This window comes from Megascapheus bottae, chromosome 9 (assembly GCF_031878675.1).
Source record: "Megascapheus bottae isolate mThoBot1 chromosome 9, mThoBot2.hap1, whole genome shotgun sequence".
NCBI lineage: Eukaryota > Metazoa > Chordata > Mammalia > Rodentia > Geomyidae > Megascapheus > Megascapheus bottae.
The window spans coordinates 62,234,908-62,259,439 of NC_143517.1; the positions used below are offsets into that span (position 1 = coordinate 62,234,908).

At 54.0% G+C, this 24,532-nt stretch overlaps 1 protein-coding gene across 5 annotated transcripts in view; it reads right to left on the minus strand.

Annotated features, from left to right (window-relative positions):
- Positions 1–24,532, minus strand: part of St3gal1 (ST3 beta-galactoside alpha-2,3-sialyltransferase 1) — a 51,852-nt gene that overhangs the window by 2,956 nt on the left and 24,364 nt on the right. For 3 of the 5 annotated variants that reach the window (XM_090339439.1, XM_090339440.1, XM_090339441.1), the window contains exons 2-7: positions 16,915–16,969; positions 5,346–6,167; positions 3,352–3,548; positions 2,392–2,571; positions 1,306–1,351; positions 335–454 (exon numbers count right to left, since the gene is read on the minus strand). In XM_090339439.1, coding sequence (XP_090195565.1) covers positions 335–454; positions 1,306–1,351; positions 2,392–2,571; positions 3,352–3,548; positions 5,346–5,654 — 852 coding nt within the window. In that variant the 5' untranslated portion in view covers positions 5,655–6,167; positions 16,915–16,969. The remainder of the gene's footprint in view (positions 1–334; positions 455–1,305; positions 1,352–2,391; positions 2,572–3,351; positions 3,549–5,345; positions 6,168–16,914; positions 16,970–24,532) is intronic. The other 2 variants (XM_090339442.1, XM_090339443.1) reach the window with 1 other exon arrangement.

Here is a 24,532-nt window from a genome sequence, read left to right on the forward strand (position 1 = left end):
ACCCTCCCCCTCCCCCAATGCACTCAAACAAGCCAAACAGCTCAAAAGCTCAAGTTCGGCTGCAGTCCACAGGACAGTCCTAAGGAGACCATCCCCTTTCTTTAGGCTCCAGGGGCTTCGAGGGCTCCACTGTAGAGTACAGTCTAGACACTGTCCTTCTGGACCTGGCCAATGCACTGAATGGGCCCCAACGTCTGCCCCAGAGCATGGAGACTCCCCAGAACGCCCACTACGCATTTGAGCTTCAGAGCCCGGGAAGAGATAGATGGGGACAGAGCCTGAGTTCTCGGGGGAGCAGCCCCAAGCCAGGCCTTTTCCCGCCATTCACCCGCACCTCATCACAGACGTGCATGGAGAAGATGACAGAGAGGATGCCAGTGGATGGGTACCGCCCGTGGCCCTGCAGCCAGTTATCGAAGACGTATTTGATGAAGGCCGGGTGGTAGATCAGGATCTGGGGACAAAGACAAGGTCCTGGGTGAGTTCAAGTCAGCAAGGACAGGTAGTGGGGGGCACCTAGTTGGGTATCCTGGCCACGGTGACATGGTTGTAGGGGACCCTGACAAATACGTCTCCACTGAGGGTAGGGACAAAATACACACCTCCATTCGCGCAAAGCCCAACAGAGAAAACTGTGATCACAAGTACGAGAAGAACAGGGCCAGTGACTTTGAAATAGAAATCCCAGGAAACGGAATGAGAATGTGGTGTAGTGGTAGAGTGCTTGCCTAGCACTCGTGAAGCCCTAGGTTCGATTCCTCTGGACCACATACACAGAAAAAGCTGGAAGTGGCACTGTGGCTCAAGTGGCAGGGCCCTAACTTTGAGCAAAAAGTGTCTAAGGACAGTGCCCAAGCCCCGAGTTCAAGCCCCAGGACTGGCACAAAACCAAAAGAAATCCCAGCAAACTCAAGAATGGGCCCAGTCTCCATAGCAGGGGTCCCCTGGGGACGAGAGTGGAGGAAGGACTGAGGGAGGGGGTTGCCTTAGAGAGCTTGCTGCACCAGGTGTGGATGTCAAACTGCAGCCCCACAGACACCCCTGGAGGGCAGGCGGAAGGCACTGGGGTACCGGGTGGCACCCAGGGGCGGCTGCAGGCAGTCTGTGTGGATAGACATGAGGAACTGAATCTGCGTAAGTTTTGGGGTGCTGCTGGCCTGGTGCCCCACCTTTGTGGGCCTCTTCTCTGCAGCAATCATACCAGTCATGCGGCTGCTTGCCAGTGGGTCTCAGAGTCTCTGCACCCCAATGTGAAGAGTCTGAGGAGGCAGGCAGCCAGGAGGGGGCGGGCTGAGCCCCACTCACCTTATCCTGTTTCACTTTGATCTTCGAGGGGACAGGGACGTAGGTGCTGCGGTTGGGGAAAGAGAAGGCGATTAGTGTGGGGAGAGGCTGCCTCAGCACCCGAGCCTCTGGGGTCCCTCTGAAAAGTGAGGAGACTTGAACAACCAGGCCTGGAAGAGCCTTGAGCCACTCTCCTGCAGCAGCCGGCAGTGGACACCAGGGGGTGATCTTGGCTGGTGTACACAGTTAGGTGAGGATTTGCTCCCAGCATGAAGAACAGAGCACCTAGGCCCAGCTTCAGGGGATCTGGGTGAGGCTGGGGCCCAGGGTGAAGTGACCCGGTGACCAGTGCTCATCCAAGAAGTCTACCAGACAGCACCCTGAGGGGCCAGGCTGGAGGAGGGGGTCATTCAGAAGGCGCCTGGCCCGCTCTTCTCTGCCAGGTTTTTCCCTCTCTCCCTCCCTCCCTGGAGGCACAGCCCTACGCAGTGACACAGTTCCAGAAACCCAAGGTCCTGGGGTAACTGTGCTTCCAGGAGACCCGGCCTAGGACCAGAAGGCCTGAGGCCCTCAGGGGAAATGGGAGCCAGTCTTCTTGGGGAAGAGTTAGGATGTTAAGAATTAGATCCAGATGGCTGAATGGGCTCTGGATCAAGTTCAATCCCCAGCGAGTGGTTTGGTGGAGACTAGAGCTAAAGATGAGTGGTTTGGTGGAGACTAGAGCTAAATCTGGTGACAGATTTCAAGAGCATGATGGGAAAAAGCCTGCACTCCCACGGGGAGCCAGCACTGAGCGCACAGGGCCTGCAGCGCACAGGAGAGCAGCCTTGCCGCAGATTCCCTCCCTGCAGAACTACCACATGGAGAGCCCCTTCTAGTGATTTCTCCCCCAGAGTTCCCCGGGTGTCTGGACAGCAAGGCCCAGGAAGAATGCATGGGGGAGGGGGGAGCTCTGTGGCAGAAGAGTGAAGCTTATTCATGTTGGAGAAAGTGCCGGGACACACGGGCGCTGGAGCCAGGTGGGACCCCCCACAGGTGACAGGACCAGGCAGGGTCGGGGGGAAGGCACGGTGGGGCCCAGGGCCCGGGGCGGCGTGGGGGACTCACTGGGTGATAGTGCCTGTGGTGGTGGCGCTGATGACCCACTGCAGGTCTACGGTCTTGAAGGGCACCAGGACCATGCTCACGTTCTCCCCCAGCTCCCGGAAGCTCTCGGGGTACACAAAGTGGTGGGTGGTTTTGCTCCCGACATCAGCCTCAAACCCCACGGTGGGTGCCTTGTTCATCCTGGGGTGCAATGGAGAGAACGATGTGGTGCTTTGCGGGGCTCCAGAGTTCCAGCCCCGTGGTGACCTCAGGGCCCCTGCCTCCATTTCCTCTCATGAACAAAAGCGACCCAGGCCTTTCTGATTTCCTTTTATGAGCACAGGTTGAGCAGACCTGTCTCCTTCCCCGATCACGGGACACCAGCAACCATGCCCGGTAGGCATCTCACAGTCCTTCTGTGTGGCCCAGGAGACCTGGGCTCAGAGGGATGCTGCAGCCTTGAACTTAGGTCTCTGTGAACCTGACTCCCGCCTCACCAGGACCTTACCCTGGACACCAGGTGCCCAAGAGGCTGGAAAGGGTCTGAAGACAGGTTCCAGAGTGACAGAGCCATGAGACTGCAGAAGGTGGGTATGGGATAGCCTGCCCTACCCAATTGTGCTTTCTGACCTGGGGTTCCATCTTGTGAGTGGTATGGTGTGGCAGAGCCTCCTAGGGTAGACTAAGGGTCTCTTCCCATGGCATCTGTTCCACGTGGGGACAAGGGAAACACATGACATTGCAAGCCTATGTTACTGTGATGGCCTAGGCTGCAAAATGGGAGCGAGTTCAAAGGATCGTCAGCCCACTGGAGGTTCCTTGCGTTGTCGTGTGGTCCCCACACCCAGAGAGGCGTTGCTCCATCCTTCAACAGAGATGGGAAACTGAGGCCCAGAAAGTGCAGTGCACAGGCCGCCCTGGGAGCCGAAGCCGGGAGTCTTGGCACTGGGCCCTGACCTGGACCTGGGAAATAGCACCCACCTGAGCACGAAGTCATGGCTGTCTATCTCGGAGCCATAGAAGGACTCCCGCAGGTTTCCAGAGTTTCCCACGACCGCACAGCGCCGGCAGCCCACCACCCTCTTCTCCAGCACTGGGTCCACGTCCCCAGGGACCACATGGAACAGCTCCTGGACCGTGTCGCTCAGGTTTTGGGGCTTCCGCTCCCGCTGCAGCCTCTGCAGTGACAAGGGGGGAGGGGGCTGCCATGATGGCTGTGCTGACTGCTGGCTCCATCTGCTGCTGGACCCTGAGTCCCTAGGCCACCAGCTGTGGTTGGCTGTGTCCCCATGTCCTCTCCGCAGAGTCCCTCAAGACCCCAAGCATCCAAGAACCACTTGGGAGACACAGGGAAGAGCTCACACATTCACCCTGTATGGGGTTGTTGTGTGCCTACTAAGTGCGAGGGCCTGTGTTAGCAGCCACGAGAGACAAGGACACTGGCTGACATGTACAGATTGCTCTGGCAAGGGCTCTCTCTTTGAACACCTGGCCTCTCAGTGTCCTCCCCTTTGTCCTGGGTAGAACTGGCTATCCAGTCTGCTCCTCCCTGAAGCTCTTGAGAGCCCCTCCACACCCCAAAGGGGCTCTGCCACCCTGCTGGGAGGGATCACAGCAGACCCTTGAGCCTGGGCTGCAGGCTCATGTCTGTAATTCTAGCTACTCAAGAAGCTGAGATCTAAGAATCACAGCCCAAAGCCAGACCAGGCAGGAAGTCCATGAGACTCTTTTCTCCGTGTAACCACCAAAAAGCCAGAAGTGGAGGTGTGGATCAAGTGGTGGAGCGCTAGCTTTGTGTGAATATGCCTAAACCAACTTCTGTGATGGCTGTGTCACTGCTGGGGATGGTGCATGATATGGAGACATCACTGCGCTGCTTTACCCCACTCTCGTGGAGGCCAGGGCTAGAGAGGGTGTGAGGAGACTCAGGCTGGACCAGAGTCACTGCTCCACAAGGATGCTGCAGAGAGAAGCAGGACTCAGTGAAAGGGGAGACTGAGGCCCAAGAAGGGACTCAGTGGAGGTCACCTGGGGAAGCAACTGTGGCAGAGCTGAGAGCACTGGTGGAAAACCCGGGTGTCTTTCTATAGGCTAGCACCCCAAATTTTCCTCACACAGCTAGGTGACCTCCAGAGCGTTCTCAGTGGTACTCCATCTCCTTCCCCAGAAGGAATGCTCCATGTAATGGAAGTTACAAGAGAGGCAGATGGCTAGGGCAGAAGACGCCCAATCCACAGACAACCTCTCCATCCTGATGACCTGGTGAGTATATTCCTTCACACACAGCTGGCACATAGGTGCCTGCTGGATGGTGGTCCCAGCTCCTTGACTAACAGGGTGGCCTACGCTGGCTTCATAGAGATGGACTCGAGACAGGAGACAGGCATTTGTACAGAATGCCTGTGGAGCCTGAGAGCCAAGGAGGGCACGCAGGGGACGCTGTCTCCATGTGGTTGCCAGGGGTAGCCGTGGCTCCAGGGAAGAGTGTGAGTGAGGTGTCAGATGCACACAAGCAGCACTCTCCAAGTACCACCTGAGAACAAGCATTTCTGTCTCCTGGCCTTGATGATACCCAGGTCCAAGGATGTGCAGCCTCAAAGAGGAGGAGGAGGAGGCCTGACATGGCACAAGACCCAAGGAAGAAGCACAAACAAAGCCGAGGGAGTGACAGAGCAACGGATGTGCTGCAAGGGTGTCTAGAAAGAAGCAACCTTGTCAACGCCTCCACTTGAGACTACTGGACCCTGGGACCTGTGAGACTATTTGTTTCTGTCATCACAAGCCACAGGCAACTAATGAAGCACCACTCACTGGGACTTACAACCATAGATACTAAATAGTTCTGAGTGACTGAATGAGTGGACACTGTCTAAATATTGCCCGATGCCTGGCAGGACCCCAGGACCCCATGGATCTGAGCACTTGGCTAGGGCCCCACCCAGCCCCCTGCAGCTTCCCTAGCGCCCCCTGCTCACCAGCCACCACTGGTAGGTGTCGTGCGGCATCAGTGCATTGTGGGCATTCAGCAGCGGCTGCATGGTCTGGTTGAAGCGCTGGTCGAACCAGGCTGAGACCCCATGCTGGCTGAGGCAGTTGGCGCATGTGCACGGCTGAGATTTGATGAGTTTCCGGAAGTTTGCTGACAGCTCCAGGACCATCTGCTTGGGGAACCAGGTGGCAGGCACCCCAGTGTGGGAGTAGTTGAGGAAGAAGGAGGTGAGGAAGATGAAGAGCACGAGGAAGGTGAGCAATTTGAGGATTCGCTTCCTCATAGCCATCATCATCGCTGTCTGTGGCGCGTCCCTGCGAAGGCAGGAAGAAATCCCCCGTCGTTGAGTGGAAATAGGAAGAAACTCCCAGAGTCACCATGTGCCAGGGGTCCACAGAGGCCCGAGGACCGCTCGGGCTGACTTCAGTCTTATGGAGAGGCAGCCAGCCCTGCGTCCAATGTCTCTGTGTGTCACCCAAAGGCCATTAGTGGTATGCTGGCTGGCTTTTGTCTCATTCGTCCTTTAGGGAAAGCCCAAGAGCTGATAATGTCTCTTGGTGAAGCTTTAATGAATCATCATGACAGCGAATTCTCTTCTCACTCAAAGGGGCTTAGAGGCTGTTAGTCCAGTGACAGGCCAGGGACCCTCCAGGGAAGGGAACTGGAAGGCTCAGTCATAGAACACGATGCAGGGCCACCAGCTTGGCCTTGCAAAAGTGGGGCTGGCAACGGTCTTCACTCAAAGCTTTGCCTGTTCTGGGAGCTGAGGGCTAAGCAAGCATCTTAGTGAGGAGACACAGTTCGTCAGCTGCAAAGAAAAGAAGAGAATGAGATGTGAGATAGTTGGGCATTGGTGACTCTCATCTGTAATCCTAACTATTCAAGAAGCTGAGATCTGAAGATTACAAGGTGAAGCCAGCCTGGGCAGAAAATTCTGTGAGATTCTTAACTCCAGAAAAAAGAAAAATACAAAAGGAGAGCTATGGGTCAAGTGGTAGAATGCTATCCTTGGATTAAAAACAACAACAACAACAAACAAACAAGCAAGAGTGCAAGGCTTTAGCCTAGCCCCCATGGCTCATGTCTGTAATCCTAGCTGGCTTCTCAGCAGTCTGAGATCTGAGGATTACGGGTTGAAACCAGCCTGGGCAGGAAAGCCTGTGAAATTCTTGTCTCTAATGAACGATCTGAAAACTGGAAGTGGCACAGCACTAACCTTGAGCAAAAGATCTCAGGGACAGCACCCGGGCCCTGAGTTCAAGCACCATGACCACCAAAAACAGCAACAACAACAACAAAAAAGAATGAAAGGCCTTGAGTTCAAGCCCCTGTGCTGGCACATATCAACAGAGATTCGCAGGCTGTACCCTCTCCCAACCCACCACCAGGGTTCCCTGGGGCTCGTCCAGTGGAAAACAGCCTGGCAGGGGCTGTGGATGGCTTACATCCTCCAGTGTGACTTTTCAGTTATGTCTGAAAATAAATCGCTTTTATTGGATGAAGCAATCGATTTTGTTTGTGACTAGGAGCATGGGCTACAATTGTTCCTGCCTCTGGGCTCGGTCCAGAAAACATAGCCCCTGGCACTGGAGAGAAACTGACCACCCCTGGGGCAAGTTAGGGGCCTCCTGGCTTCTACATGTAGCTCCTGTGTGTCGAGTCCTGTGTGTGGTTTTCCTCTCGGATGGCTGGCTCCTGAACCCACAAAATAGTGTTACACAGGTTAGTTCTGATTCTCCTCCCTGTACTCTACACTTGTCATCTAGAAAACAAAACAAAAAGTCTGACAGGAGGCCAGGAGCGTACCCTAGTAGTAGAGTGCTCACCTAGCATGCACAAAGCCCTGGGCTTGATTCCTTGGAACCACATACACAGAAAAAGCTGGAAAAGCTGAAAAAGCTGTGACTCAAGTGGCAGAGTACTAGCCTTGAGCAAAAATTGTCCAAAGACAGTGCCCAGACCCTGAGTTCAAGCCCCAGGACTGGAAAAAAAATAATAATAACCAACAAGAGACTGGATCCTAGCCTGTCCTCTGGCAAGATTATTTAGAAGCACAAAGGGAGTCAGGCTGGGAAGCAGACAACCATGGATCAAACAGCCATGAGTTTCGCTAGCTGCTGTAAGTCCTCTGAGCCTAGACAGCTGACCCCTTCCCTGCTTGCTGCTGCCATAGCCTGCATGGAAGGGGCCTCAAGGGCAACAGCCATGACTCAGGTAGGATCAGGAGGTAGCCAGGCTGGGAAGGAGAGTGTCTGTGAATCTGAGGGCTGACCAAAACAGGGCTGCAGCCAGAGTGGGTGTGCCAGCTCCATGGGCCCAATCAGTGGGTCCAGACAGCTTTGGTTTCCTCTATGTTTTACAATGGCCACCCTCCCAGCTTGCCAGATGCTCTGGGTTCTCTTACTGTGCGCACAGACTGCCCTGTGGAGTGCTCAGCTTTACATCTTTGGATGGGACTGCCCTGTTGTCATTTATAAACTTCCATATAGTCTGCAGGTCGGCCCTGGCAGACACCGGGTAGAAGACTTCAGGAATCTTGTGGGCTATGTGTGAATCATGTAGGAACAGCTGGAATTTAAGATGCTCCTGACAGTTACTCTGGCTGCCAAATTACAGATAAGAAGGTTGAAGTTAAGAGAAAACTAGCTACGTTCCATCAGGAAATACAGGGCAGCATGGATGAGCCTCTTCCTTATCAGTGTTGTCTCTGATTGGCCAGGGTTTCCAGGAAGAAGATGGCAGGCCCGGGTCACTGTGCATTGCCTGAGCAGAGCCCCTGGGGGCCTCCTGGTGATCAAGCAGGGTTGGCTGTGTCTGACTTCTGCTTTCATTCGGAGAAACCATGGCCCAGTGATTCACAGCTTTACCAGGCTAGAGTGGGCAGACCCACCCCTCCTCCTGGGACTTCAGCCAGCCCTGCATCAACCCGCAGGCAGGAAGCACCTTGGGCCTCAGCTGCCGCTAACCCGGGATGACGTGCCTGCAACTTGCTGATGTCCACTTGCTCTGATCTTTGTGATTGGACAGATTCAGAAACCCTCCAAACCCTGCAGACATTGAGTTAAGGCTGAAGAATGGGTCAGGAATGATGCAGGACCTGTCTTCACACACCTGATTCCTATCTATCTTCCAGTTAGGTGCTTTAGAGGTAAACTGCAGATGCACAGCCTTGTCTGGGGTTGAGGATTCAGTTCACTGGACTGGGGCTGTCTCCTGCCTCTTTGCTCCCCACAGAACTACAGGGACTTCAAGCCACAAAACTACATTTCCCAGACACCCCTGCAAAGACCTTTTTAGTTGAAATCAGCCATTTAAGTGGCCGGAAAGGAGAGGCCAGAGCCTCCTTCCCAGTGATGGAAACTGATAAAAGCTTGAGCTCTGGACAACAGGTGGGACCTGCCTCACAGCCTCCAGGCTGAAGATTCTGCCCTGAAACTTCCTGGCCTCAGAGTCTCAGGCCAAGAAGATATATCTAAAATAATCTAGGACTCCCCCCACCTGTTATCCTTCCAAAGACTTCATTAGCACTAATACCTAAACCAAGTCGTTCTGCTCCAAGTTTGTGCCTCAGTTTCTTCACCTACAATGTTGTGGTATAAGTAAGTTTCTCCCCAGGGGCAAGTGCACAGAGAAGCTAAGGATCTACTGCAGGAGAGTGTTTCAAATTTGTGTTAGGCATGGTGTGTCAGTGCCCTGAGAGCTTCTGAGCATCCCATTTTATCACCCAAATCCCTCCAACAACTTGTTTTCTTGCATGGAGCTGCAGCCAACACCCCAGCCCATGTCACACTTGTCTCATTTCGCCAGACACAGGTAGGAACTGGGATCAGAAAGGGGAAGTGACTTGACCGAGGACACACAGCAAAATGGTGTCACTGCTGAAATGAGAAACAGGTCCCCAAACTACCAGATGGGGCCTACTCTGTTCTGAAGGCTGGCCAGCCCATTTCTCCTGGGTGGCCACGCCACAGAAAGGATCCCAGCAGATACCAAAGGCTGGCCATAATGGAGGATGAGCAGGCAAGGGCTTGACGTGGAGACGGGCTGGGAGCAGGTTTAGACCCTGTCACACCACGACTTGGCATGGAAGATTCTGAAGGCACTGGGCCCTCTGCTGACCTGATGCTGCCACCTCTCCAGCCTCTCATCTACACAGTCCGAGTGAAAATCACCCCTCCCCAGACGGCCATGTCACCAGTTGTGAGGACGCTCACCATTCACCTCCAGTCTTCTGGATGAGGGACCTGTTCTAAGCACGGTATGAGATCCAAGTGCTATGCCCACAGCTATGGGCCCAGGGGTGACGCTGGGATTCCAGCCAAGGTGAACCCAATGGGATGCCTGGCTGGACCCCCTTCCTGAACTGAACTGTGGAAGTCAGATAGATGGTGCCACATGGGTGTGGACGAGGTGTTTGGGCCTGACCAGGCCAGTGGGAGCCCTGCTTCCCCTGACCAGCCACTGCCAGCTGGGGTCCCACCTGCTCTGAGTCATTCAGGAAGCAGGCAGCTCACTGGCCTGGCTGATCCCACACTGGATCTGCTCTCCCACGCCAGCCGGGTAAAGGCCTTAGCTGCTGCTGGACCTGCTTTCACTTCTTCCAGAAAACCTTAGTGTGCAGAGAACCCTGGCTGTGGAGAGGTGGAGCTTGAGAAGCAGGCAGATGGCATGTGCTGGTCATCACAAGACCGACAGGCGATTAGGTTAGGGTGGCTGTGTCCTACCACAGCTCCCAAACAAAACCAGCCGCCTACTGCCCCGAGGCAGCTGGGTCTGCAGAATGGCTGGACACACACTCACCTCTCGGCAGTCAGTCCTCTCTGCAAAGGGAGCAACGCTTCAGTCCCTGCTCACTCTGGACTCCAGTGAACGGCTGAATGACTGGTCCAGGAAGCCTGACGGTCACTTTCCAGAGACAGAGCCACTGGATAAAATCCCTCCATTCCTCACACAGCACACATTTACCATGCATAGGACTGATGTTAATTCATGGGTAGAGAAAAGTGCCAGGAACAATGCCTGATCAAGAATGGGGATTTAATACTAGAACAGCCACAGGGTGTGTGATGTTTGGTTGGATGGCAGACCACCTAGGTGAGACTGGCTCAGTGAAGTGGCAAAGGAAGGGAATTATTCCTATTGCTGAAGCTACCGTGGTGCAGTAGCACAGCACGTTCCATACGTGTGCCATGGCCCATTCCACAAGAATGCCATGGCTCATTGCACATGTCACAGCTCATTGCGCATGTGTATGTCACACCAAAGTACATCCATACACGTGTGCATGGTGACACTGGTACAAAGTAGCACGAAAACAGAGCAGACAACTATATACAGTGAAAATTGGTAACTATATATGACTATGTTACAGGCTTGTACATGTCCAATGTAATCTATAACTTTTCTTGAGACTCAATGCCCTCCTGATCACTGCAATTACAGGCATGTGCCGTCACAACCAGCTTCTATTTTACTAGGTAGTGGTCTGTGGGAATTCTAGGGGTTGACATGAAAAGCCTGGTGTCCCCAGCAGGTGGAAGCAGGTGAAGTGTTTAGGAATGTGGACTTGAGGTGCAGGCAGGGTACAGGTCTGCAGGTGAGGGGTGGCTGAGAGTGCCCCCCCCCCACACAGAGCTACACACACTATGTCCAGGGAATCTGCAGTGCAGCCCTGTCTTGGCCACTCAGCAAGCCTGTGCCTCAGGTTCCCTGTTCCTTCTGCACCCACCTGCTCAGAGACACGGGGTATTGGGAGAACCCCCTCAAGTCTTCTACCTGTGTACCTGGTGCTTCTGGGAGCACAAGTGACTGAGAGACCTGAGCTCTGAAGAAGCATGGCTAGCCAGGCTAGGTGGAGGCTGGGTCCCTTTTCAAGTTCTCAGCTGCAGATGAGGAACTTAAATCTCAAATCTTCTTAGGCTTGTGGGCCGGGGCACTAAATCCGGAATCTGCAGACACCCAGACAGCCTCGGCTGCCGCTCAGGAACACAGGGGTCCTACCTGTGTGCCCAGGCCGCGGCCTGTCCCTGATCTGGACAGAGGGGACAATCATGACCACGCAATGGCTCAACAGGGCTTGACAGTGGACTCAGGAGTGTGACTGTCCGGGAGAGGGCAGGAGCTCTGCATGCTCCACAGCTGATGTTCAAAGCTGGCACTGTGCAGTCCAGGGGTTCTTTCCCTCTCTGCTCCCTGAATAGATCTGAGTACTTCAAGCCCTCCAGTTCCAGGGGCATCTGGAAGACTCCCAGTGGGGCAGAGGAGCTCAAGGGGGTGTCCAGAAGGGGGTATTCATCCACAGTACAAACCTGGCACTAAACAAGGGAGTCTGTCACCCACCAGAGTGTCTGATATGAACTATCTTCAGACATGGGCTGCAGGGATGTGACAAAGCCAGGGGCTGTGTGGGACAAAGCCCCCCCTGATCTGCCCTCAGAGGAGAAGGGTGGCTCTAACTAGGAAGCACCTCAGTTCAGACCCATGGCTGCCAGGCCCACGTTACCTGCTGTGGGTGCCACTTAGGCTGCCAGTCACCCTTGGCAGTAGATTGCTAAGCCACCCCCTGGGAGAAGTGGGGCACAGGGCGTCCACACAGCAGCTGAGGCCAGGAGGCCCAGGTGGGGCCTGGCTGGATTAGAGTGTAGGAAAGGCAGGGCAGCAGGGGCCATGGAGCCCGCAGGTCAGAAGAGAAGAGGCTAGCGAGGAGCTGTGAGGACCTCCAGAGCCTGGAGCAGACGAGGAACCAGCAGACTTGGTTTCCATGGGGGAACGTGGGAAGAAGACAGCTTAGGAAGTTCCTTGTCTGTGTGGACTGGGCAGCACAGTCTGCCACAGCTGGAAAGGAGTCGACACCCCTTCTGGTCCCTTCCAGCAACAGCGGCCCTTGCCGTGCACGTCTGTGTGTGGAGAAGCTTCAGGGATGCAGAGGGTTAATAGGAAACTAAAGCCCAGGGTGCTACCTCACTCCAGGTACTGAGATGGACTCCTGAGACACTGACTTGGAGAGGAGCTAACAGCAGATCCAACCAGCCTGGCTCCTCAGATGAAACACCATGCTGGGTTCCTGCCACTCAGCCAGGGCTGGGCAATGCCAGGTTCCTCCAAGGGCCCACCACCCACTGGAGGCACGTCCACGCAGACAGGGGACATGGTGTCCATGTTATCCTGCTCAGCGCTACCCTCCAGAGCCATCCCAGGACATTGCTCATCCTTCGCCTGACCCAGGAGACGAGTGGAGGGGAAAGCTGTGCAGGGGCCACGGCTGGCACAGGCCACACCCTCAGGCAGTGTGGGAGGAGACGTGCAAGTCCCAGCTCTGCTCAGCTGGCTGCCGTGGGCACTTTGTGCCTCCAAGGTCCTGTCTCTGAGGGACAGAGGGACCAGACAGCTTGTCCTGGACGCCCCATCAAAGGGCCGCCCACGGGAAGCACAGTTTGGAAAACATCTTGTTCTGCCCATTTGCTTTAAAATGCACCACTTGCCCTTAGAGGCCTGGTGGTAGGTGGACTGGCAAAACCAGGCTGCTCTCCCAGGGTCTCAGGGGGGAAGCAGAGGGAATCTGAGGGCGTAGTGGGCAGGAGAAGCATGCAGGACTGGGGCCAGAGCCTCAGCCCACAGTCCTGAGGCTGCATCTGAAGATCTCCAGGAGGCCTCGTCTACCCAGGGCCCAGTGCAGGCCCCTTCCTGTGAGCGCTGTGACCTCAGAGGCTGACAGCACTGCTACCAGATCTAAATATGGCAGCCCTCGGTTTCCTTTACTCTTCCATCCCTTTCACCTTCCCCTTCCTGATTGCTACTGGCATTGTAAACTAGGGTTGGCAAGAAGCATTTACAGCTGTGCGTGTGTACGTGCACATGTGTGTGTACGTGCACGTATGTGTGGAACCCTGGCACTCCTGACAAACAAAACATCATAATCCTCAGGTAAGAAAGGAAGCACTGGAAATCCCAGGGGGTGAATTACGAGGGTCAATTTGCCTTCTTTGACTAATGCAGCAATAAGCATGTGGCGTTCAGGTCCAAGTTTTAGTGACAAGATGCCTGGGCACCAGTGTTCTCTGTGTTTTACAGGGGATGTGTGCACACCGGAGAGACAGCACCTCAGGCCAGCTGGGAGCTGGAGTGTGAGTGGAGAACCTTCCCTGCCTCCTGTGAGCTGAGTGGGGCCCTGGAGTCACAGGTGTCCCTCAAACTGAGTGTCCCTTAGTTACATCACCGCATGCCAAGACCAGGCTCTGTTCCCTGCCAGTGTCCTTCCTCAAATGTCACTTGGTGGTGTGACGGCTCTGAGCTGCAGTGTGCATCGCATTCTTAGGTCCAGCCACGATTTCCTTGCAGCTGTATTTCTCCAGCTCTGGAACCTTCTTCTTCTTCTTCTTCTTCTTTTTTTTTTTTTTTTTTTTGCCAGTCCTGGGTTTGAGTTCAGGGTCTCAGCACTGTCTTTGGACTTTCTCAAGGCCAGAGCTCTACCAGTTGAGCCTCAGCACCACTTCCGGCTTTTTTCTATGTATGTGGTACCGAGGAATCGAGCCCGGGTCTTCGTGCATGCTAGGCAAGCACTTTAACCACTAGGCCAATCTCCCGGCCCGTGGAACCTTCTTTTTTTTTCAAGCCCCACTGTGCTCTTGGAAGAGGGATCTTTAACAACAGGTGATTGTTCACAATCCCCATTCTGTAGCAGAGGAAACTGAGTCTAAGGCCACCGATGACAATTTACCACATCTCACACTGAAAGACTATGATTCAAATTCAATGCCAAGCTGTTTCTGGGGGACCTGTCCTCCCAGATCCTTTCCAGTCTCCTTGGGGGCATTCTGGATGGCTCAGAAGGCCTGGCTCTGCCTCCTTCATGCCTGGGTCTGTGGCAGCCAGTTCAGAGACATAAGGCAAGGGCTGCTGGGAGCTGGTGACTCCTCCAGACCGGACATTACTGCCTGGGCAGACCTCCATCTGAGTTCTGCTGGGCCCCCCCAGAGCTCAGTGGGAGGGAGCAGCTCAGGTCACTTGCTCACCAGATTGGGAGACAGTCCCTGGCTTTGGGCCCACAGCCAGGATGCAGGCAGAGCCCTGCGCCTTGGCTCTGCTAGGCAGGATGAAATTAAAAAGCCCTGGACCATGCCCATCTCCGCTGCTCTGCTCCACATACATGCAAGTATTTTCTTATCGATGTAATGGCTCTTGTGGACAGATGCGCCCCTGTCTCAGCCTCTCCCAGCCCCGTACCCCACTCCTGGGGAACCTAAGGGGATGGTCAGGTTGCTGCTTAGGGTAGAATAGAGGCAAAATCAATGTGGTTGAAGAAGGGATGTTCAAGAAGTAATGTACCCATTACCTGATGAATGTAACTGTCATCCCTCTGTACAGCACCCCAATAATAAAATAGTAAAATAAAAATAAAAGGAAATAGGAGCATGAATGGGGGAGACAAAATTCTGAATATTTAGATTTGGGGAACTGCAAGACTGAGTAAGCCAAGGACTCTGCAGTTTGGCGGTGGGGCAAAGGGTCAGGGGGTGCCTGAGCTGCTGTAAAGGGTGAACAATGGGTCTTCTTTAGTGCTGGTCATCTGGTATACAACTGCCTGTGTGACCGAGGTGGGGATGGGTGGAGCCCAGGGCCTGTGTCCTGGAGCCAGGCTCTCTATAAGAAAGTCGTAGTAGCTCACAGGCCAGTGGTTAGGCAGAATTGCTTCTGATTATTTTTCCAGCTGAATGAGATTCAGTTAATGGAAGACTTAATAAGTCTTTCTGAGCCCGAGGTAAAGGCCAAGCTTCAGCTCCCGGAAATGAGGTTTTGGCTCTGGAGCCTCAGGTCCTGGTGGGGAAAGGTGAGGAGAGCCAGAAGCCTGGCAGGACTGCAGAGCACAGCAGTGCTAAGAATCAGAATCCTGCCAATCACGGGTGCCCATGGGAGGCCAAGCCCTGGGGACTGGAGGACTGCAGGCCCACAGAGAGCACTCCATGGCACCACATGTCTGCTTGCTGAGGTTTCCGGAGGAGCAGAGTGGCCCAGCAGTGGACACTGTGTGTTGGCACCAAGTCCAGACTCTGGGGTTGCTGACAACCTGGGTATGTCCATTCCAGAGCAGACCAGGAGCTGCCAGGAGCCCAGAAGAAGGGGCCAGAAGTCTGGGCCTGACTGAGATTCCAGTTTGGAGATCCGCTGGCCTCTGCAGCACCTGTGGCCCAGCCTTCACTGCAGGCCTCCATCTCTAGGCTCAGAGTCAGCCTCCAGTGTTTGTGGTATAGTCTTACGATTTGGGAACCTAGTTTCTCTCTGATTTGAACATGAGCCACAAAGGGGGCACTGTAGCGTGCTGAAAATGCCCCACTTGACTTCAAAAATACGTATTTGGAGAATAGACACAAAGCAATAACAAGCAACTGTTTTAAGTTTTGCCATAAAGTGCAGTGCACACAGAATTGAGGATGAAAGACAAGCCACTTCCTGCTCTTTCTTCCCCACCCAACTGTCTCGATTTTTTTCTTACTATGTGACTCCTTCAACTATCACCGCAGTCCTACAGACACGTGGAGATAACAGAGCCAAGTATGTAGCCATGCTGGTGGGAGCTGGGAGGGAAAGCCTCCATCTCGGGCCTTTGCATGTGCTATTCTCACCAGAGGAATGTCCTTACTCCAGAATCTGTAATACCTGTCTCCCCCTTACCCATGTGACAGTATCTCAGTCCTGGCTCTGTTGCCTTTCTCTTCCCAGCCTTAACTGTAAACGGACTCATATACTATATGTACTATATGTACTCACTATATGTAATTAACTGTGACTCATTACCATATGTACTCATTACTTGTATGTCTTCCTTTCAGGCTCCTCCTTCCTGCCAGTCTCCCCTGAAAGTGGAGACTGAAAGTAGAGACACTCTCTACTGAAAGTGTCAGTAGGCCTCAAAAAGTGAGTGGTAGTGATCCGAGACACAGACAAGCCCTCATGACCCAAGGAACAAAGGTGCCCATAGGTCTTTGCACCTCACACAGCCACGAGGTCTTGTTTGCCTCTGGCCCAAGTCCCACATAGAAGATGGAATGGGAATGATGGCAACTTCAACAAAGCCCAGACAGTGCCTGGCTACAGTCAGGGGCTTGTGACTGTGGGGCCCAGAGCTAGGAGGCCTTCCTCTCTACCCTGACTCTAGCCAAGCAGATCGGGGGCAAAGGAAAAACGTGGGCCATGGGACTTCCTCTGTCTTGCAAAAACAACCCAACCAAAAATACAAATCACACTATGCAATCATGCACTGCCCAGGTCTATAGCAAGTGAGGGTGTGATGGTGGCCAGGGCATTGCGGGGGAAGGGGGTGCTGGCATCACAGTGGACCCAGGGCTCTGTTTCCTAGACAGCTGGCCCCTCAGAAGGGCTTCCTAGGAAGGTAGACACAACCCTCATCCGTCAAACATCTTATTGTTACCCCTAACGTGCTGTAGCTCTGGGTTTGTTTGGTCAGAGGTGGAAGGGTCCTCTGCCAACCATCACCAAACACAGAAGCATCATGGGCGTCCACCTTTCCAAGCCGGGAAGGAAAAGGACTGAGTGCTTACCTGCTGGGTGACCTCGGCGGGGTTACTTCACTTCTCCAAGCCTCTGTTTCTTCATCTGAAAGACAGAAATGAATGCTCAGCCTGACCACCAGGAGAGGACCTGCATTCTAAGCGTGGTGTGGCATTCTTGCCATGGGCTCAGCCAGGCCATGTAAGTAAACACTAATTGAGTGACTTGGCCCTTGCCCACCGCCCAGCATGGGGATGGAGTGAGTGAGCCAAGCAAGTCGACCTGTGTGTTCAGACTTCCTGTCACAAACCATGAAAAGAAAGCTGTGCACGCAGCACGCCTGCGACCACTTCCTGTGCCTTAAGATCTGGGTGGCAGCCATCCCAGAGAGCCAGAGAGCACCAGGAGCCTTGGAAGACTCAGGATGGTGAGGATGGAATCACAGCTACGCAAGGACGGGCAGGCCAAGGGACAGGGACTGCCTGTTTCTGGAACCCACTGTGAGGTGAGCTGAGCTGGGCCAGGCTGTCACAATTCTCCCTCCCAGTGGCCCCAAATGGCAGGATGAGTGGCTCCGAGTAAGCCAGGCTCACAGGTCAAAGGCCACAATGGGGCTGGTGGCAGTCACGCTGGAGCAGGAAAGGGCAGGGGCTTGGCTTCTAGAACATTCTTCTAAGAGGCAGGACACAAGCACTTTGTGGATAAGAAAGAATCTGGATCTGGAAATTGAATGAGGTTGATTGGTATTGTCTAAACTACAGTCCAATACGCAATGACAACCTGGGTGACCCCTCTCCCCATGTCCCCCGTCACCTGCTAGGTAACGTTCCTTACTTAAGATGGAGTGACCTCCCTGCTGGCCACAGCCACAGCTTCCTGTCCTCACCAGAGCAAGTGCCTGGCAGCCATGAGCTTGAGCCAGCTGATGGCTGCTGTCACTAATACATGACCCAAGTGTCTGCTTGTTTACGCTCTGGGTGCTTCTCAGGGGCACTGACTGGGGGCCGCACAGCCCGTGCCAACCCTGCTCTGTCCCTTGGTGGCTGAACCCCTTAGTGGGTCACCTTACCTCACTACAGCTCAGTGTCCTCATTTATAAACAAGGGAAAAGGTGCCTGCCTGCCTAGGGTTACCAGGTCCGGGTCCATGAAGTGCTTAAGGCAGGCTGGCTGGGTAGTCAATGCTCTCTAAGGGTTGGGCTTCTCTTGCAATCATCACCATCACCACCGCTCCCACCACTATCATCCCCATCCTCATCCTCATTATCTCCACTGTCATTGCCATCACCACCATCATACTGCTGCCACCATCATATAGCTGCATGGAGCAGCAGTGGGCCACAGCTGCAGTCAGATACACAGACTGGATGGGATGAAGGGAAGCCTTGTGGTGCCTGAGTCTTCTCCCTTCTCTCCCTTCCTCCAGCTTGCCTGCCTGGAGGAGAAGCTGAGGCTAGCCCAAACTCACGCATCAGGCCTCAGAACTTGTAGTAGAAACCAGCTCAGGCCTCTTGCCACTGAGGGCAGCAGGAAACGAGGCACGCCCTTCACGCTGCCTGGGAGGCCAAAGCCAGGTTTGGCCTCCCTCCTGGGCAGATTTGCCAGGAACTTGTACAATGTGTCAAGCTTTTCTTTGAGTCACTTGAAAACATCTGTGTTGCCTTTCTGGGAAAGCCTAGCCTTCGCTCAGAGGCCAGGTCCTGGGGAAGGGAGACTGGTTTGGATCACGGCCTGGCCTGTGGTGGTGACTTGGTCCCAGTGGCCACACAAAGGCCCAAGGTCAGCCCTTGAGGGCATGAGATAGGGCAGAGTGAGGCAAATGCCAGGATGGCTAGTGAAGAGGTGGTACGGGGGTTGCTGGCAGGGGCAGGAAATGTAGGAAGAGGGTGGGGACACTGGAGACTGGGGCAGACTTGGGAACCACCCACCCCTCCGGGTATTTATTCTCATTTTGGAGAGAAGCCAGAAAGAATGAGAATTCACAACACAGAAGTCCAGGAATTGGAAGGGGGGTGGTGAGGCTCAGTTTCCCCATCTGGGTGAACTCTAGGCTCCCAGGGGAGGTGACACATGTGCCACACGAGCTGTTACAGCTAGGCTCCGTGGAGAGGCAGCCTCCACGTGTCTTCTAACCATATCCATGGCCTGGCCTGGCTTCTGGAGATGTGACGAGACAGTGCCTCCTTCACTGAGTGCTCAGGATGGGTCTGGGTCTGGTATACTGTCCGCTCTGGCAAGGCTGTGGAGCCATCCTCTCCCCCTCCCCACCCGTGGCCCGCCATCGATAAAACAATCCCACAGAACTTATGGGCCTTGGGTAGCTTGACCCGGCCAAGGAAATGCAAACCTGACACCTGCCTCTCCAGTGGGGGCTCCAGGGGTCAGTGGAGTAATCTGCTACCCAAGGAAAGTCGGCCACTGGCTCTTGATCACCAAAGCCCAAGGTGCTCAGGTTTCCTGCCAAATGGGCGGGCAGGCTTCACCCCAGCTGTGACCCTTCCTTCCCACCGGGGGCACAGAATCAAGGTGGAGATCAACTCCAGAAGGGAATGTGTCCTGACTTAGCAGCTCCTCTTCCCCCTTCCCCTCCTCCCAAAGCATCTCCTCAGCAATCCACTGGCACTGAACCCCTGCCTCAGGCTCTGCAGGGAGGAAATGACACCTCCATGTGTGGCTGGGCTGGGCCATAACCATCAGGAAATAATGTCATAGAACCTCCCAAGCTGACTAAACTTTTTCTAATACTTGGGGTCAGACTAAGAGTCTGAAGAGGCTTCATAAGGAGGGGCCAGAAGCCACAGGCCATTCAGCAAAGAACCACTGGGTCCCCAGGGTATTTCAGGCCCTTTTTTGGGAAGCTAGAAATAAGGATAGTAAACAGGGCACCGGTGGCTCATCTTGTAATCCTAGCTACTCAGGTGGCCGAGAGGACCATGGTTTGAAGCCAGACTATGCAGAAAAGTCAGTGAGACTCTTATCTCCAATAAACTACTCAGAAAAATCTGGAAGTGGTGCTGAGGCTCAAGTGGTAGAGTGCTACCTTTGAGCAAATGGAGCTGGGGGACTGTGACAAAGCCCAGAGTTCAAACAAAAAAAAAAGAAGTCCCTTCTTATCCCACACCTAGGTCTGAACCACGATCCTCCTACTTACGTTTTCCATCTCCCTGTGGTGAGAGGCATCCCCTCACCCAGATTTTCCTGTTAAAGTGGGTCTTTTGAACTTTTTGCCTGGGCTAACCTTGAACCACAATCCTCTCCATCTCAGCTTCCCAAGTAGCTTGAGTTACAGCCTCACCATGGATCCTGGAGGCGAGCAGAAAGACAGGAAAGAGACTCAGGCTGCCCAATGAGCTATGTGGAACAGCCTTTTGTCTCTGGTCCAGCAGGATGGTCTCCTAGCCAGCAAGAAGGCCTGCATTATTCTTCCAAAATCGTAAAAGTTACTTGCCTCATGTAGCCGTTTCTAATTAAAATTCAACTTCAGGCTTAAAGCATCCTTTTTCAGCTGCACTAATCGATTAACTGATTAGGGCAACTAATGGAATGGACTAATTTAATTAAAACTACAGGTAAAATAACTGTCCTTGGTGACAGCAGACAGACTTCAGGTGCTGGCTGGCCAGCCTCGTGGTTAGTGGACATGGATGGAGACAGGGCAGCTGGAGGACAGCCCTGTTCCCAGGGGTTGTATCGATCTGCCAGGGACAATGAGTGCCAAGCTCTGGCCTGACACTGTGGGCTGTGTGGCCTTTAAGTGGGTGAGCTATCCTCTCTGAGCCCTGCATCCTCACTGGTAAGATGAGAACACAGCGCCCAGCTCCTGAGTGAGAGAAGGCTCCAGCAGGTCCTGTCAGGTACTCTGTGTGTGGCCCCCAGGGAAGTGGGGCCTATCTGGGATCACTCCCCAGTCCATGGTGCCCACAGCACCACAGCAAAGGACAAGGTCTCCTTGGGTTTCCCGGTCCAGTCCTTCCTCTGGTCTTGTCCTGCCCTAAGGACACGCCTGTCCTCACTGAGCTTTCCGGCCACGGCCATCTGTTACACCCATGCTGGAGCCTAAGAATAATCCAGGAAGGGCTCCTGAAGACCCGCTCCACTTCCTGGACTTTCTCTGGACTGTGGGTGAAGGCATGTCACCTCCAAGTCCCAGAACCATGTTCCTGTGCACGGACACCCCCCACATAGACATACACATGCGTGCACATGTGTACCAGAACTGGTGCACACACACGAACACTCTCACAACGTCCTTCAACTGGACTCCAGAGCACCAAGTTGCAGGCTGCTGAAACACATCGGTCCACACTCGGCACACGCTCAGCATGCACTCATTCCATTCCAGGCCAGCCACTCCCTGCAAGCCCGGGTCCTCTGCCTGGCTCTTCCCAGATCTGTCCGCACAGCCGGGCTCTGTCTAGCCCTCTTTCCCTCCTGGGTTTCTGTCTGCCTTGAGAAGGTGGTGGGACATCCAGAACACGAGACAGTGAACCCCACAATTCCCGGCGATTTCCAGCAAGTCAAGAAATGCTGAGCGTACTTCCCTGTCCATCCATGCCGCGCTCCGTCCACACCGTGGAGACTGGCTGCGGGATGAGGTATGTCTGCTACACTGCAACTGTGTAAGTTTGGAATGGCATCTTTAAGATCGTGACAATTCGTGTAGAAGTCAAGTCCCTGGCTTGCTTCAGAAACAAGAGGACAGCAAGAGCAGCCTCAGGCTCACTTTCCTCAGGGTTGGGCAGCGGCCATCTCTTCTAGGCCCGTGTTAGGCAGACTTCATAGTGCACCACAGGCCCCATTCATGCTGCTCACCCTCTACACTGGACATGTGGCCTCTGAAGCATGTGACAGTGACCCCAGACTATCTGTGCAAGGTCTTCCCTGCCCTTGCTCTCTGCCCCTCACATGTCTGACCCTCTGTCTTGCCATTCCAGGGTAGACAAATGCTCTGCTTGGGGGTGAGTCCTCCAGAAATACTCTCATTGCTAGAAAGACCAACCTGTCTCAGCCAGGATCCCAAGGCCCTGGCCATCAAGAAGACACTGGCCGGGCAGTGCTCGAGCCCAGCACTCAGCCACATCCACGGCCTCCCTTCCACATGGAAGAAAGGCCCCATTCACAAACCTCAGCGAAGACTGCACAAGGAAAGGTGTTTTTATTCTGCCCTGGTAATTTTCTGCTCAGAGAATTTCCGGGTTGAAAAGGACTTCTAGTTAAAAAATTAAACATCCAACTGGGTATCAGTGGCTCAAGCCTGTAATTCTTACTACATGGAAGGCTAAGAACAGGAGGATCAAGGTTAGAGGCCAGACAGAAAGTTTCAAGAGACCCCTTCTCAATCCACGGGTCCAGTGGCATAGGCCTGTCTTCCCAGGCTATGTGGGAAGCTGAGCTTTCTTTCATGGAGGTTCCAGGCCAGTCCTGGCAGGAGCATACTGCAGAGACTCTGTTCTGTACAGAGGGGAGCTGAATGTCATGGTGTGTGCTTGTAATCTCAGCAGATCATGAAGCCTAAAACAGGTGGCTCACACACAGCTCAGCAATGGAAAGTATGTGTGTGGGGGGGTGGGGGGGCTATCCTAAAATAATCAGTGAAGAACTGAGCTGGAGGCCTGGCTCAGTGGTATCACAACATGCCTAAGGATCTGGATTCAAAATCTTAGTATTGCTAGAAGAATGAAGAGGAGGAAGGAGGAGAAGGAGGAGGAAGAGGAAGAAAGGGAGGGAGGGAGGGAAGGAATCAGCAGTAGCAATGGAGTAGGAGGAGGGAAGGAGGAAGAGGGAAAGGGAAAGAGAAAAAGGGGAGGGGAAGAGAAGAGAAGGGAAAGGAAAAGAGAGAAAGAAAAGAAGGAAGGGAAGAAATGTCGGAGGGAGGGGAGTTGGGAAGATGCGGTGTCTGCCCAGGCACACATGGGTTTCTTACTTGCGAGCAGGAATGCCATGGGCCCCTGCCAGGAGGCCAGCTCTGCAAACAGCACTAATGAACACTCACCAGGGTTTCAAGAGCCTCGGAGAGCTGTCCACTTCCATCCAGGAAGTGCCCTCCCAGGACTGTGTCAGGAAACAGCTCACCACTCTGATAGCTTTGCACCCAAAGATCTCAGTCATCATGCTATGTTTAACAGCAAGAGCCAGAGTGCCTCTACATCATCAAAAATACACAACTGGCATCCCAGCTCATCAGGAGGTAGAGGCAGGATCTCAGTCCAAGCGTAGCCTGAGCGAAAATGCAAGGCGCTACCTAAAATGAAACAAACTAAGGGGGAGAAGGGAAAAATCAAAGGCCAGGGGTAGCTCAAGTAGTAAAGTACCTTCCTGGTGAGTGCAAGGCCTCGAGTTCAACCTCAGTACTGCCAAAAAAAAAGAAGAAAAGAAAAAAGCTCATTGAGAACCTGAAACAACACAAGGAGCTGTCTGCTGTGGAGAACAAGAGTGAAGACAGGCTGAAACTGAGGTCAGGACCCCGAGACGCAGGGTCTATGGAAGAGGGGCCAGAATGCCATGACCACACCCTCCCTGCCCTGCCACATTTAAAAACTCAAAAGCAGACAATGAAGACTGCCCTGGCTGGAGACTGGGCAGTCCTGAGAACTACCAGCGGGCCAGTGGACTACCATTCCACATCGGAGCTAGGGTTCTCAGGATCAGAGAGGTCAACTACCTAGCCCAAGACGGCCCAGCTTTCATGGGCCAGAGCAGAAGAGGCCCCACAGCTGTGCAATCTGACTTCCATAGGCGTCACCCACCACAGACGCAGAGAAAGCCTTGGTTCTACCCAGCAGAGTCAGCATGCAGCAGCCCTAAATTCTGGTGGGTTAGTCTCTAGATTTCTACACTAATTACAGGCAAATCTAACTGATGCCAGGGGCAATGCAGATACTTGTAAGTCCAGGACCACACACTGAAAAATGTTGGCACCTCATTCTGTCCCCATTGTCCTCTGGCCTCTCAGCCACCACAAGAGCACGGCGCTGCACGCTGTCCCAGCGAGATCACTGCAACACTAGTGCCCATGGAGGGGTTTAGTTTAATCCCAGAGTCCCAGAGATGTCACCCCATCCCAACATTCTGTGTTGAGAAGAGGAGCTGGCCCAGCGCAGGCCACTAGGTGAGGTACCACTAGACCCCATTCCCACCTTCACTGATTCACTCACACATCTAGAGGCCCAGAGACCCCTCAAGGGCTCACGCTGGCCACAACATAGACTGAGCCGAGGGGCAGGGCCCTGGCTTCAAGGGCTGAGCACAGACTCATGTACATCAGCATCAGGAAGCCGCCTCCCAATACAACATGGCCTGACGAGACCCCATGAGGCAGGATGTGGGGGTGGGGAGCTGGAGTCCAGCCATGCAGGACCTGTGAACCACAAGGGCCAGGCGGTGGTGACAGAGTGGCGACAGCTTCCACAGGGCTCAGCCTGTGGAAGATCCAGGTTACTACAACGTGAAAGTCCGGGCCCACCCCGGGCACTACTGGCACCCCGGGAGGTGCGTGATACCAGGAAGGTGGCATGTGGCCCACATGCAATGCTGGCTGTCATAGGGCTGGGACACAGCCATCGGGGGACGGCTTTCTAACTCTCTTCACACAGCCTGTGGCAGGTGATGTGGGCACAAGAGTGGTTCTAGTTTCTGAGGCCTGTGGAATTTGGCATCTGGTGAAGAAATT